The sequence below is a fragment of the Stylophora pistillata genome, chromosome 2, assembly GCF_964205215.1.
Source record: "Stylophora pistillata chromosome 2, jaStyPist1.2, whole genome shotgun sequence".
Classification (NCBI taxonomy): domain Eukaryota; kingdom Metazoa; phylum Cnidaria; class Anthozoa; order Scleractinia; family Pocilloporidae; genus Stylophora; species Stylophora pistillata.
Window position 1 is genome coordinate 21,058,475 of NC_142520.1, and position 13,945 is coordinate 21,072,419.

Consider the following 13,945-nt stretch of genomic DNA (forward strand, 5'->3'; position numbering starts at 1 on the left):
AGGTTCTTCCTTCCAAGAACACTCAATCCATGCTGTCTACCGTGTGCATTGATCCAGTTACAGACATTCTTAAGCAGTTTTGGGAGCTGGAATCTATTGGAATTGTAGATAAAAGGAATACACCCATGTCCTTAGAGGAAGAAGAGTCTGTTAGACAGTTCAACTAGGGACTGAAGTTTGATGGTGAGCGTTATGAAGTACTGCTGTTATGGAAAAGCGATGCTCTGCCATTCAAGTCAAACTACCTCCAGGCAGCCAAGAGACTTGAGAGTGTCGAAAGACAGCTTAGAAGAAACCCAGCGAAAGCCAATGCTTACAGAGATACCATCAACCAATACGTAGATAAGGGATTTGCTGTAGAAGTAAAGGAAGCTGTTGATGATAACGAGAAGGTCAGGTATTTACCTCATCACGCAGTCTTTTGAGAGGACAAGAAAACTACAAAATGCCATGTTGTTTTTGATGCTTCAGCATATGACGAGCATGAGGTATCTCTCAATGACTGTATTCTGTCAGGGCCAGCACTTCAACCTAACCTGGTATCAGTATTACTTCGATTCCGAGCACGTAGGATTGCACTTATGGCTGATGTTGAAAAGATGTTCCTCCAGATCAAGGTTGACGAACGAGACCAGGACGCTCTATGATATCTTTGGAGGGGTCTACAAAGTGATAAACCACCGGGAGTGTACAAGCTGCAAAGGTTGGCATTTGGTGTTAATTGTAGTCCATTCCTGGCCATTGCCACAGTTCAAAGCCATGCGAAGAAATGCAGTGAAGAGTTCCCTGATGCATCAAGGAAAGTCCTGTCGAACGTGTACATGGATGACTGCCTTAGTGGTGCTGATGATGTTGAAGATACAGAGAAGTTAGAGCAGTCCTTAAGTGCGATGATGGAGCGAGGTGGATTTAATCTGACAAAGTGGGCCAGTAATTCGGAGAAGGTCCTTAGCCACATTGCAGAGCAAGATCAGGCACAGTCCTGTGCTGTTGATTTCAATGCAAGGGAACCACTGAAGGCACTGGGAATATGTTGGAATACACTAACTGACTGCTTCCTCTTTAACGTGCCACCAAGTAGGCTGGCCGTTCGTGACCCTGAAACGAAGAGAAGTCTGTTGAGCATTGCGTCGAGGGTTTTTGACCCTATGGGACTAATCACACCATTTACAATCAGAGCGAAAATGTTGTTCCAAGAACTATGGCAGAAGGGTTTACAGTGGGAGGACCAGTTAGGTGAGGATATTGCTAAGCAGTGGAGGTCGTGGAAATCGGAACTTTCACAGTTAAGTTGTATCACCATTCCCCGCTATTTCATAGAAAACATTGGATCAAGTTCTAGAATAGAGCTCCATGGCTTCAGTGATGCTTTACCTAAGGCATACGGTGCGGCAGTCTATATCAAGTGCTTGGATGAAACCGGCCATGCGTCAACACATCTTGTCATGTCCAAATCAAGGGTGGCTCCCGCAAAGGCTGTATCGTTGCCGAGGTTAGAGTTACTTGCAGCTGTTGTTAACGCAAGATTGCTGAAGTTTGTTGTAGAATCCCTAACGTTAACACTCAAAGTAGAGCAGGTAGTGTGCTGGACTGACAGCATGGTAACTCTTCAGTAGATCAGAGGTGCAAGTAGCCACTGGAAGACATTTGTAGCAAACCGCGTTGCTGAGATTCAGTCTACATGGGACCCCCACAATTGGAAACATTGTTCAGGGGAGGACAATCCTGCTGTCTTACTTACACGTGGAGTGCCCGTAAAGGTCTAAGCTGATAGCAAGTTCTGGTGGAGTGGACCGTGCTGGTTATCTTCTCAATGCCTGCCCGAACAACGAGAGTCGCCAAACGAATTGACCGAGTCTGTGGAGAAAGAAAGAAAACAAAGGCTGACAAGAACATGCGCGTTGTTTACTATGGAACCAGTAATTGATCCAACTCGATATGAGCAATGGCTGACGCTAATCCGGGTAACAGCATTTGTTCTTCGAGGTGTTCGAGCTTTTAAGTCAGGAATAAGTGCAGGTTCCAAAGAGCTGTCAGCCGAGGAGCTGCAAGATGCCAAGTTGAGGTGGTACCGGGAGATACAACAAGAGGTGTACCAAGCAGAGTCTGAAAGGCTGGAGGAGGACCTTCCTTTACCAAACACCAGTGCTATATTAAAATTGGACCCTTATTACGATAAGAGAGATTGCTTGCTGCGGGTAGGAGGTAGATTACAGCACTCAGACTTGCCAGAGGGTACCAAACATCCAATAATCTTACCACATAGGCATGCAGTAGTTGAGAAAATAATACAAAGTGTGCACAAGGAGTTACTTCATGCTAGACCTGAGGGCACTCTTTTGGTTCTACAACAAGAGATTTGGCTCACCAAGGGACGTCGTGAAGTAAAAGAATCCTGGAAAAGTGTATTGTTTGTCGACGTCAACGAGTTGGTCCATGTTCACAGAAAATGGCGCCATTGCCATCAGAGAGGGTGTCATTGTCTCCAGCCTTCACTCACGTTGGTGTAGACTTTGCAGGGCCATTGTTCATGCGAGGGAGTGCCTCCCCAGAAAAGGCTTACATATGCATCTTCACTTGTGCCTCCTCCCGCATGACCCATCTAGAGCTTACGGGTGACTTGTCCACTAAAGAGTTCTTTCTGGTATTTCTTTGTATGATCAGTAGACGAGGGCTCTGTAGAACCATCTGGTCTGACAATGCGAAGACGTTCAAATGCGCTGACCCTGAGATCCAACAGTTGTTCACACAAGGGTCATCTGACAATAAAGGATTGTGGGACAGGATAGATCAGGAAGAGCTCCAGACCAAATTGACCTCCAAGGGAATCAAGTGGAAGTTCATTGTCGAGCGCTCTCCTTGGCATGGTGGCTGGTGGGAAAGGCTGGTGCTTTCAGTGAAGGAACCTCTTCGCAAGATCTTGGGCAAAGCGCTGTTGTCCTATCAAGAGTTGGCCACCATCCTTGCCAGGGTTGAAGCCGTTATTAACTCGAGACCGCTCACCACAGTAAGTGACGACATAAGAGATCTAACGCCTATAACACCAGCTCATCTTGCTATTGGAAGATCCCTGTTTAGCTTACCGGACTTCGTAGACGAACTTTCAGCAAACAAAAGCACAACGAGGCAGCGATATCTGTACCAGCAGAAGCTTATTAACCATTTCTGGCAACGGTGGCGGGGAGAGTACTTGCATCAGTTATCCGTCAGAAAGAAGTGGGTGAATGAACAACCAGCCCTCAAGATTGGAGATGTAATGCTGATTTCTGAAGACAAGGTGTCGAGAGGAAAGTGGCGGATGGGAAGAGTTGAAAGACTGCTTGCTGGAAAAGACGGCTTGATTCGTATGGTGAAAATCAGCATGGCTATGCTTGGAACTACATGTCAGTACTTTGTAATTAGCGCTTATAGAGAGAATAATTATGTTGGGATATGTAGTAGCTGGTTTAAGAACCGTTACAAGGTCAATCACTTAGAATGATTGCCGAAAACTTTGTTGGAGCTTTTTTGATGACTCACTACGAAACCTGATGCAGATCTTCATTGCTATGTGTGCAAATTTGAATTGCAGATCTTTGGCTCATAGCGATAAAACATGTAAGCACTTTGAAGAAAGTGCTGGGGATGTACATGTACATCGTGTAAGGTGGTTTTGTACAGCTCACTATACTTAATCTAGAAGCTAATTTATCTCTTTTTAATTCTGATGAGTGACCAGGACAGAATTTTCCTTACATTATCAACACAAAATCAAGCAGACAGGTGATGAGGAATAAAGAAACATATCAACCAGGGAATTATTAGTTGATCCAAAACCAAATTCTCCAAGCTAACATCATAAAAACTGGCAGACAGTGAAGAGTATTATTCCACGAAACCTTGGCAGTGAGAGGGTTATCGGTCTGCAATAATTTCTGTCAGCAGTTGCCCCCTTGAAAGCGAGCTGCACATATGAGAATGTAAAAGAAAGCTTTTAAACAATGGGATAGTATTCCATACTGGCAAAGATTTAGTTGGCTGTAATAAAGAGAGAAATGACAGAGATGAAATCAATATTTATAGAACAACAGGATAGAGTCTATTTCAGTAAGATAGCGGTCATTAAGGAAGATAACTACAGACCCTAGCAACCTTGTTAGAGAAAGAATTTCAGGTAGGGATATAACAAGTAGAGGTACAACACAATAGGGTCCATAGATTTTCCTTGTAATACTTTGGCAGCATTCTTTTTTGTAGGAGCCAATTGAAACCACTGGACATTCCAGCTTTTGCTTCTTAGCTTCAAGTCTTGTCTCCTCGTCTTCTCAAGGAGCTGAAGTTAAGGACTACATTATCCAGTTCTTGCTTCTTATCTTCAAGTCTTGTCTGTCTACCAAAGGAGTTGTAGTAAAAGACTGAATATTCCAGGCTTTGCCTCCTAGCTTCAAATCTGTTCCCTCCCATTTATGAGGTGAAGTAAAGGAGTAAACAAGGCACTCTTTTCTTGTAACTTCAAGAGTCTTCTTCTATAAGATCTAAAGTGAAGTTCTGAACATTCCAGTTCTTGCCTCTTTGCTTCAAGTCTTGTTTTTTTATATAGAAGCTGAAGTATTCCTTTTCTTGCGTAATAGCTTCAAGTGTTGCTGTGGTCTATAGGAGCTGAAGTAATGTCTTTTTTTAAGAGCTGAATTGAAGGACTAACTATTTCATTTCTTGCTGCTTTGCTTGATGTCTTGTTGTCTTCAGTGAAAATGAAGTAGAGGACTAAAATATTCCATTTCTTGTCTGGAAGCTTTAACTGTTGATGTCTTCGGAAGGAGCTGAAACGAAAGACTCAAGATTCCATGTCTAGCGTCCAAGTCTTGTTATTCTGCATTGGAGCTGAAGTAGAGGTCTAACATTTGCAGTTCTTCCCTTGTAGCTTTAAGTGTTTTTGTCTTCCATAGAAGCTGTAAGGAGGGATAAAGGTTCCAGTTCCCCTCCTAGTCTTAAGTCTTGTTGGTCTTCTAAAGGGTCGACGGAAGGACTTCTTATACTAGTTCTTGCCTCTTGGGCTTAATTTTGTTGCTTTCCACAATGGTTGAAGTGAAGGACTAGGTGGTGCTTGATGGACTTCGTATAATTGCAGTTGATCCAGAGAGGGGACATGGTGTTTTAAGGGCTGTAGGCTGGTTTATTCTGGGTAGCAAGCAGCTGTATTGTTGTATTTCAAATTAACCATTTTCTCTCTAGTTGCAGAGGACCTAGTAAGATTAAAACTATGCAAAGGTTTAATAAGAGATTTCCTTCTACAGCATGCCAAGTGTACTTGAACTTTTTGCACGTGATTGACTTGTTGGATAATTTGTTTTTTTCTAAGCTAACTGTTGATAACTTAGTCACTGAATTTTCTCTAGTGGCTTAATGCCCCCTAAAAAGCTTGAATCATTTTTTTAAAATGAGACCAATACTCCGTCAATTTATTCTGAAAAAGTGCCTTTAAATGCTTTGTTAATGAACGTGTGGCATAATTTACCCCTTAAAGGTGTTCAACTGTTTGAAATCTGAATTTTCTATTAGCAGGTAAAATGGTTACAAATATCTTTATGCTTTTGTTATTTTTTACCTGATTTTCCATAGCCTTGTGTTGATGATCTCACTAAAAGGACGACCTGAAAAAACCAAAGCATGCACGCTGTTATGTAAACACACAAAGCTACAGTCAACTGCAACTTACCATCTCCAGAAAGAGCTTGAGATGAATAGAGTTCCCTTCTTCATATTTATCTTAACTGGTCCATGAGATCAGCTACAGCATCATCTTTCCTGGAATTAGTAACGGTTAGTAACATCATCTTTTATCGAAGTGGAAATGTTAGCTCCCGAAAATGAGCTAGTCTCTGAAAGTGTACTTAAAGTGGTTTCTCAAACAGAGCGAGGGTCATTCAACTGCCAAAAAGCACATTTGCCCCCGAAAATGGGCTTCTTCATGCTGCCCTAGAAGAAAAGTTGAGTGCAATTTTGCCTCCAAATGGGCCCAGAAATCCTGAAATAAAAGATGTTAGTAGCACTTACCTTCTTTCTGGAAAAAAAATGTGGTATTAGTCAATGTTATGTTGATTGTACTTTGTAGCCAGTTTATTTCAGAGTAAGACACAAAAACACACAGTTTTGCGATTTTTTATTTTTGAAAATGTTACATGAATCGTTTTATTATTTAATCGTCTAGGGTAGCTAGGATGCGCTTTCCTATATGAAAAATTTAGCATCTGTGGAAACCTCAAGTGTTCTTGTGTCAGTAAATGTTGACATCCCGATTAGAACATTAATGGTATCCCAGATGGTAGCTAGCTAACGATTCAAGGTCGTTACCAAGCCTATATACGGTAAATTGGATGCCAATAGGTGTTGAAATCGAAGGCCGGAGTGATAGCCGAAGTGAATTTGAAACTGAAAGCCGAACTCGGAATAAAATAAAACCCACCCACCTGGTGACATCTGGCAGACCTTGCCCTACCTTTCTGTGGGTTAGTTGCTGTGCACATGAGGCTGGGATGTTGAGTGAGGAGTTGATTTTGCAAAATTTGGTGACAGCCTGTAAGCTGACTCGTCAAACAATTGGCTTAATGTATGATTCAAAAGCAGATATTAATAATGGGCCGTTTCTTAAAACTATATCATGTTGTCTCCTCTCCAGTGTGATTCCTTCTCTGCTCCATGATGTTGGTTGATGTGTTGTATTTTGGACATTAATTGGCCCGCAATTTGGACTGACAGCTATTATGCTGTCAAAATACAGCATACACTTAGCCTAGTTTATTTTCTCTGTGACCTAAGCTGGTGTGTGCAGTTCCCTATTTCCCACTAAATGAAGCCTTGACAAGCGGCTTCAACTGGAGTTAAACCACTAAACATGATAGAAGTGGCAAATGAGCACACTTCCCAGTTGAATGGCCTAATTTATCCAGTTAAATATATAGTAACTAAATCGATGTCTGGTTGAACCTTTGGCCAAAATGGATTGCCCAATAATTTTTACAATATAATTTGGTTGAAAATGCTTCACTAGATTGCAGTCTATGGAATTGCTGCTATCGGGTGAAACATTATAAAATTGGTATTTGAGGCGCTACTAAGCAGGGAGCTCCAGCGCGGAAGAGTGGATGTTGATGTCCATGGTTGAAGAGCCATTGTAGTCCTGGAGGATATGTGCACAGTTGATGCAGTCGTGATGTAGAATCAAGGGCGAAATTGTCTAAAGAAGAATCTTAAGCCGAAACCTAACCTAAGCCGAAAGTACCTGAAAAGGAACCCTATTAAAATTAGGTGAAGAAAAAAGGGAGGCCCAGCCAACCCCAGGGGACCCAACTAACTTAGCTAACTACATTAAATTAAGCCGAATGAGAAGTCCTCAGACTTCTGTCTGAAATTTAAAATGAGGTTCAACCAGTGCTTTATATTATAGTCCCTCTCGTCCAACCCACAAGGAATTCTCTGACCTGTTGTGTTTGTCTTCCATCAGTGTCTTCTTACTGACTCATTCCCAGATGATCATCAGAGTAAATGCATGTAACAAGATGTAGCAGACATTGGAAAGAAGTGAAGAGAAACTCGATTTGTGGTCTCATCTTCCCAAACAGTCCAATTCCCCACATCGTCAGTATCTTCTCCTTCAGAATCAATCTGGAAGGAGTCAGCCTTGACTTGTTATGTGTTAGCTGGGAAGCAGTGGAGAGGACTGGAGTGGACTGTTGGAACTTGAAGTGGACCAATTTCTGAGGATCTAGTCAGGAACTGGAAGTTATGGCCAGTAGTCAATGGGAGCTGAAAATTGATTAATGAATACATAGAGTTAGCGATGTAAACTGTAGTACTGTTGTATTTTGATTGCAAGAAATTGTTTGAACATTGGCAATGGGAGGGAGAGCTTTAGAGATAGTTTCATGATAAGGGTAGTCTCTAAGTTTCTTTACACATTAAAAAGAGCATGTCAGTTTGACACACAGGATAAGCAAGGATTGGTCTTTTTATGAGGAAGAGTCACTCTGAAAACTACAAGAATGTTGTGAATATGAAAACTTAAAGTTGTAAAGAATTTTTTAGGATTACTTTTATGTCCACTAGATCGCACGATACCAGAAATGTTTCTTCCACAAAATCTGCCAAGGAGATTGGCCGACACGTTGTATCCATCACGAAACCCAAGGGTACATATCACCACTGCAGGGCTTTCTATCTGAAATCTTCAAGGTGAAATTCAGCTCCACATAATGCCCTTTTGGAGCTTGTAAAAGTTGGCTTAAGGGAAACTGTGGCACAACTCTGTGAAGGCATACTTCCGCCATTAGCCCAGCTGCTTATGAAATCAAGAGAAAAAGATAGGACAGTCAGTAAGGTTCCTAACTGAGATCGTGAAATATGTCAATGTCGCCAAAGCTATGAAAAAATAGCATCTCGACTAGAAGCTCTTTTCAAAGTCGTTTCAGGGAACGCTCAATATGACGTTTTGATGAACCCTAATTTTCCCCCCTACACTGCCACCCCCCTGAATCAAACATGGAGGTCACGAGAATAAAGGAAATGATCACCAGCCATTCGGAGACCATTACATTAAACGATTGAGAAATCGGCCGACGTAACTCAGACGGATTACTCACTGAAACCTAACTGGTAAATATTCAGATAAATCTAGATGTCTTTAACCACCTGATTTTGAAATTAAGCACCCAAAACATATTGCAGATTCTTTCTGAGTGCAAAAAAAAAATTAAATTAAATTAAAAGCGAGAAGACATCGTAGCCGGCATCCGAAGCTCTTGTCTATTTTTATTACGATAATTCAATTCGTAAGATACACTCTCTTTTTCTTTTGTTGTTTCATGTTGCTATCAAAATTTGATGAATGGAATTTTTAATTAAGCGCCTTTTGGGCAGACTGTTCTCGTATAAAATGTAAATGACATGACTACGCGAGCGCGCGTTTGACGCCAAACAACAAAAGTGAAAGGTTAAAGATTCTGAGCGCAGTGAATGGGGCCCTTTTTCTTTTTTGTACAATTTTGGAAATGATCGTTTTTCAGTATAATGTAGGCAAAAATTGAAACAGTAAAACCGCTAATGCATTTTTTTAGTTGACTTTAGGCGCCGCATAAATTACGACACAAACATGGTCGTGATCTGCTGCGAATAAAACCAATCAGACTCGAGAGAGAAGCAGAAATCAACTTGAGTGCTGTGTTTTCTCGTAATCTCCCAAGGAGCAGTAACTCTATTTTCTTAATGCTCTCCAGCCGGGGTTATCCACAGTGTGTCTCACGTGCGCATATCACTTACTTTCTCGCGAGTTATTTAATGCGCGCCTGGATATTTAAGGAATTGACATGCGGGCTATTTTCATGAGAACAAAAACCGAGTGTCTAAAATTAACTAATTCCAATCCTATTGAATAGGTTTAAATAACACATTTAGTCTCTTAACTTGATACTCCATTAGATAAAGAGAACAGTGCTTACAGAAAGCAATAATGAAAGCCCAGAAGGTCCTTTTGGACAACATCTTCCTGTTTTCTGCGGATGGCCTGAGGGGAAGTTTGAAGATCGAGTAGAGTTTCTGAATATACTCAAATAAATATATCTTATGAGAAGTTTTGTTGTGTGGTATTGCTGATTGTGTTTACGAATTGTGCCGTATTTTGACGAGCCCGCAGGGCGAGAGATTTATTATCCAACACGCCAAATTATTATTTCAGTGCGGGCGAATTTCGCGGATATTTCTGGCGTACAAATATCGCGTGATCTTTGTACTCGTCTCGCGCATTATTTGTACTCTATGAAGCACATTTGGATAGTAAATATATCTTATTATTAAAAACTGGATCAATGGAATTCAAGATTTTTTATTGGCTTAGCCATTATGGTATATCAGCCAATATACCATAGTCTACAAATATGGTAAGCGTACGCGTCAGCTTAAAATTAAAAGGAAGCTAAAAAATCCAGTTTCTTCTTACAAAATAATAATTTCTTGAGGGCGTTTTTAGTAAAACAATTATTCCACTCGCGCTTGTTGGATAGGAGATGATTATAGCCAACTCGGCGCTACACGCCTCGTTGGCTATCTATCATCTCCTATGCAACGCGCGCTCGTGGAATAATTGTTAATTAGACGTTTTGTTGTGTGGTATCGCTGAGTATTTTTACGAGTTGTACCGTATCTTGACGAGCCCGTAGGGCGAGTCAAAATACAAATAACGAGTAAAAATACTCAGCGATACTACAAAACAAAACGTCTAATAGGTTATTTGTTATCCAACAAGCCGAACTTTTATTTCAGCGCGGGCGAATTTCGCGGATATTTATTTACGGGGAGTGCGTGACAGAAGTATGCGAAGCGGAACGGAATTGGCGCGTTGTTGTGTTGCTGTTTCTATTTTCTTCATTAAATGAAGAAATTTTCTGGTCGTCAAGCTGTTTTTCTTCGTTGGATTCATCTAATGAAATTGGATCTATATTTGCCAGCCATTCTGACTCTTCGTCGTCGGAAATATGATTCAAATAGTCCGCCATTTGTTTCTTATTTCGTAGCTACAATCCAATTCTTCGCTTGCGCGATGCGAGGAAACCTGGTTAACCGGTACTCTACAATAGACGAGTACAAATACCGCGTGATATTTGTACTCGTTTATGGCGTTATTTGTACTCGTCTAGGTGTAGTTGGATAATAAATACATCTTATTGGACGTTTTGTTTTGTGGTATTGCTGAGTATTTTAACAAGTTGTGCCGTATTTTAACGAGCCTGTAGGGCGAGTCAGAATACAAACAACGAGTAAAAATACTCCGGCGATACTACAAAACAAACGTTTGATAAGAGATTTACTATCCAACACGCCAAATTGTCATTTCAGTGCGAGCGAATTTCGTGGGTATTTCTGGAGTACAAACATCGCGTGATATTTGTACTTGTCTTGCGTGTTATTTGTACTCACGAAGAGCATTTGGATAATAAAGTAAAGTAATGGATAGTGCATTTTTATCCAGGTGAAGCGCACTGTAAATTTGTGGAATCTTGTAATACACGACAGATCTCAGATTCCGCGTCTGTCTTCCTCACAAAGAAGTTAAAAAGGATAAAATGAAGCCATATCATAATCGTCATGTATTATATAAATTTTTGAAGACACTGCTGTACAGAACTGAAGCTTTAACGGGGACTTCTCTGAACCATATTTTAGCACATTTGACTACTGAACAAAAACGATTTATGTTGTCACAATATTATGAAATTGTCCCTAAACTGGAAAAGAAGGTTGGTAAAGAAATTCTTGAAAAAAGTAATTTCTCCCCTATCTTGCGATTACATTTTCTCCAGTGATGTAATGTTCAAAGTTGTCTTATTCTTCTACGGTATTTCTGCTTTATTCGAGCGCCAGAAAGAACGTGTCGCGGTAAACAATTCACTGTATAAAAAATGTGGACATATTGTTGTTATTATCCCTGCGAACAAATCATGAATAACTACTAAAAACGTAGTATGGGAAACAGCGTTAATCAGCTTTAAAATTTCTGAACTTCGATTTCTTTTCTGAGGATTGGGCGAAGTTTTTGATGACAGAACTGAGTAACTATGAATTTCTCTATCAGCCCTTTAAACGAAAAAATGGAGAGGTAGTCTGAATAAATAATTGCCATGTTTAAATTCCATGGACGCAAAAAATGTTTTTTTCCCTGCGGTTTTGAAACATCATCCTTCACTCGATTCTTTGGATTTCATAATTCGGTGTCATTTAGAATTATCTTTCTTCGTACATTTTAAATATCAAAAAGAAATAAATACCTGAAATATATTCTCGCTGCTCCCTCACTACGATTGAGATCGAGTGTCTTTAAAACAGCAATGAAGTCATATGCAAAAAGCAGGCTGCATACTGCTTTTCCAGATCATTATCATAAAAATACATTCTAATTAGTGAGTTTTCCATTCATTTCAAGTCACAATGGACGACATCCTCAAACATATGTGCTATAACGTCGGGAATTGTGCCTTCAGCTAGTTTTGCATTTCTATAAATATAAAAGGTTCTGTCAATTTTAATAATTTGAATATATCAACAAAGTTGAAATGGTAAATTGGCCACCGTAACGATTACAAAAGCTGACGTTTCGAGCGTTAGCCCTTCGTCGGAGCGAATGTAGAATGACTCACGCCATGTAAAATTTGTCAATTTACATTGCGTGAGTCACCAGCTTATTACTGTTTGAGAACGAAAAAAAAAACCAATAACATTTTATCCAAAGGAGGCTTCTTAACGAGTTTTACAGTAATTTAGAAAACATATATCAATAGACACAATACAGCGAAACCAGCAAACTTGGAAAATTGAATTGATCACTTTGAGGTATGCTGTCGCCATGGAGATAAATTTTACGTCTTTTATTCTAAATTATACTCAAGAAGTTAGCCGAGTTTATGAACTCGACCCAGTTTTCTTGCCTTAATCCAAACATATTCAACAAAGATTTTGAAATCACATGTATGATTTGGGACCAATTTACACTCCACTTCGTTCGCTTACCACTATTAGGCAAGATGCGGCACAATGATCACGAAAGAGAAAATGACAAAACAGTTTACATCTTATTGCTAAGAACTACAATAACATAAAATGACTTACACTTAAAAGTCTTTGAAATCACACTTGGACAACAGATATTATGCCTCGATCAATTCAAAGCTTCAACATCGCCTCTTGTGGGCCAAAGCATGTACTGATGCCCGACCCAACTGCCGGATATCATAGTCATTTTTATTTTTTTTTGCGGAAGGAGGGGGGGGGGGGTGAGGGAAAGAAGGTAAGATTAGCGACACCCACCCAATCCTCCCTCGTTTTTATACTCCTCTGCTACTGTCGCACAGTTTATTAGCACGTTTTCTTTTACTAATTGAACACCTTAAACCGGCCATCTTTTTTATATGATGCTCTCTAACATAAATGAACACAGTACGCATCTTCTGATTGGTCAGTTCAGTTTCCAAGCGGATGCTTTATTATAGGGCCCGCATTTGATCGGTGACAGCTAGTTATGTCATAACAGCAATGAAAAGCGTTTTTCCTGGCTCCAAAACACAATAAAATAACTGGAGACGTTGAGAAGTGAGGAGGGCGAGTGATTTTAAAACTTCTTATTTAAAGTTTTTTTATTTCGTCTCTTACAGCTTCTTTTGAAAGCCTCTCTTTTTCAAAGCTTTGTTTTCCGTTAAAACCAGCTTATCACATATTTGAGAACTGAGATATCTCAGCGCTACATCGCTTATCACTTATTTATGTAGTTAGAAAACACTTCTCGAAACCGCGTTTGAAATCAGGGCTCTACAGGACAACATCGAATTGAACTTAACAAATAACTTACACTATCTTTGAAGTTTTTCCTGGTACTGAAAAAGAGTTATCACACAAAATAACTAGTGTGCTAGACTAGTAGGATACACTTGAGTGAAGCAGTACTTTTGGCCTCCTCCGCAGCCATGGACAACTCTAAATCACCAAGAGATTCTTCATCTAACCACTCAGAAACTTCCTCTTTTGATAAAAATTTTTCGCAATAATTCTCAGTTAATACCCCGCGACACATATATTTTTCACTCATCCGGGCTTCTGTTTCATCCTGACAAATCCGGCATAATTTGGTGAGAGGTCCATTCCAACCGTTTTATTTAATTTGGTTTTCTTGCTTCCCTCGTCTGATGACTTCCATATTTGGTTTGTATAATTCTCATTATCCTGACAAGATTGTTACGAATGCTTGTTGTGATCCCTAAGCCTTCTTGTATGTGAAACTGCACCCTCGCTATCCCAACTGTGGTGTGGAACCTGAAGCTCAAGCAGTAATGCATCGTCCAAGTCATTACCGAAGTCACAATCACCAACTTTAGGTTGCGTAACACAACCACTATTGTTAATTTGCGTTACAGCTTGTTTATTTCTTGGG

General features: G+C 40.2%; 2 protein-coding genes and 1 long non-coding RNA gene across 3 annotated transcripts; 2 read left to right on the plus strand and 1 right to left on the minus strand.

The window, feature by feature from the left end:
* Positions 1–29: 29 nt before the first annotated feature.
* Positions 30–1,616, plus strand: LOC148737716 (uncharacterized). Its single transcript, XM_088749335.1, has 3 exons — positions 30–149; positions 252–397; positions 728–1,616. The coding sequence occupies exons 1-3, from the start codon at positions 30–32 to the stop codon at positions 1,614–1,616; spliced, it is 1,155 nt and encodes a 384-aa protein (XP_088605461.1).
* LOC148737717 (uncharacterized) lies at positions 925–8,041 on the plus strand. The gene is made up of 2 exons (XM_088748662.1): positions 925–5,799; positions 7,481–8,041. The coding sequence occupies exon 1, from the start codon at positions 2,450–2,452 to the stop codon at positions 3,479–3,481; it is 1,032 nt and encodes a 343-aa protein (XP_088604788.1). The 5' UTR covers positions 925–2,449; the 3' UTR covers positions 3,482–5,799; positions 7,481–8,041.
* LOC148737718 (uncharacterized) lies at positions 7,685–9,564 on the minus strand. Its single transcript, XR_015996607.1, has 3 exons — positions 9,471–9,564; positions 8,068–8,311; positions 7,685–7,782 (listed from the first exon to the last, which is right to left on the minus strand). It is a non-coding gene; the product is annotated as an uncharacterized LOC148737718 (long non-coding RNA).
* Positions 9,565–13,945: the final 4,381 nt, after the last annotated feature.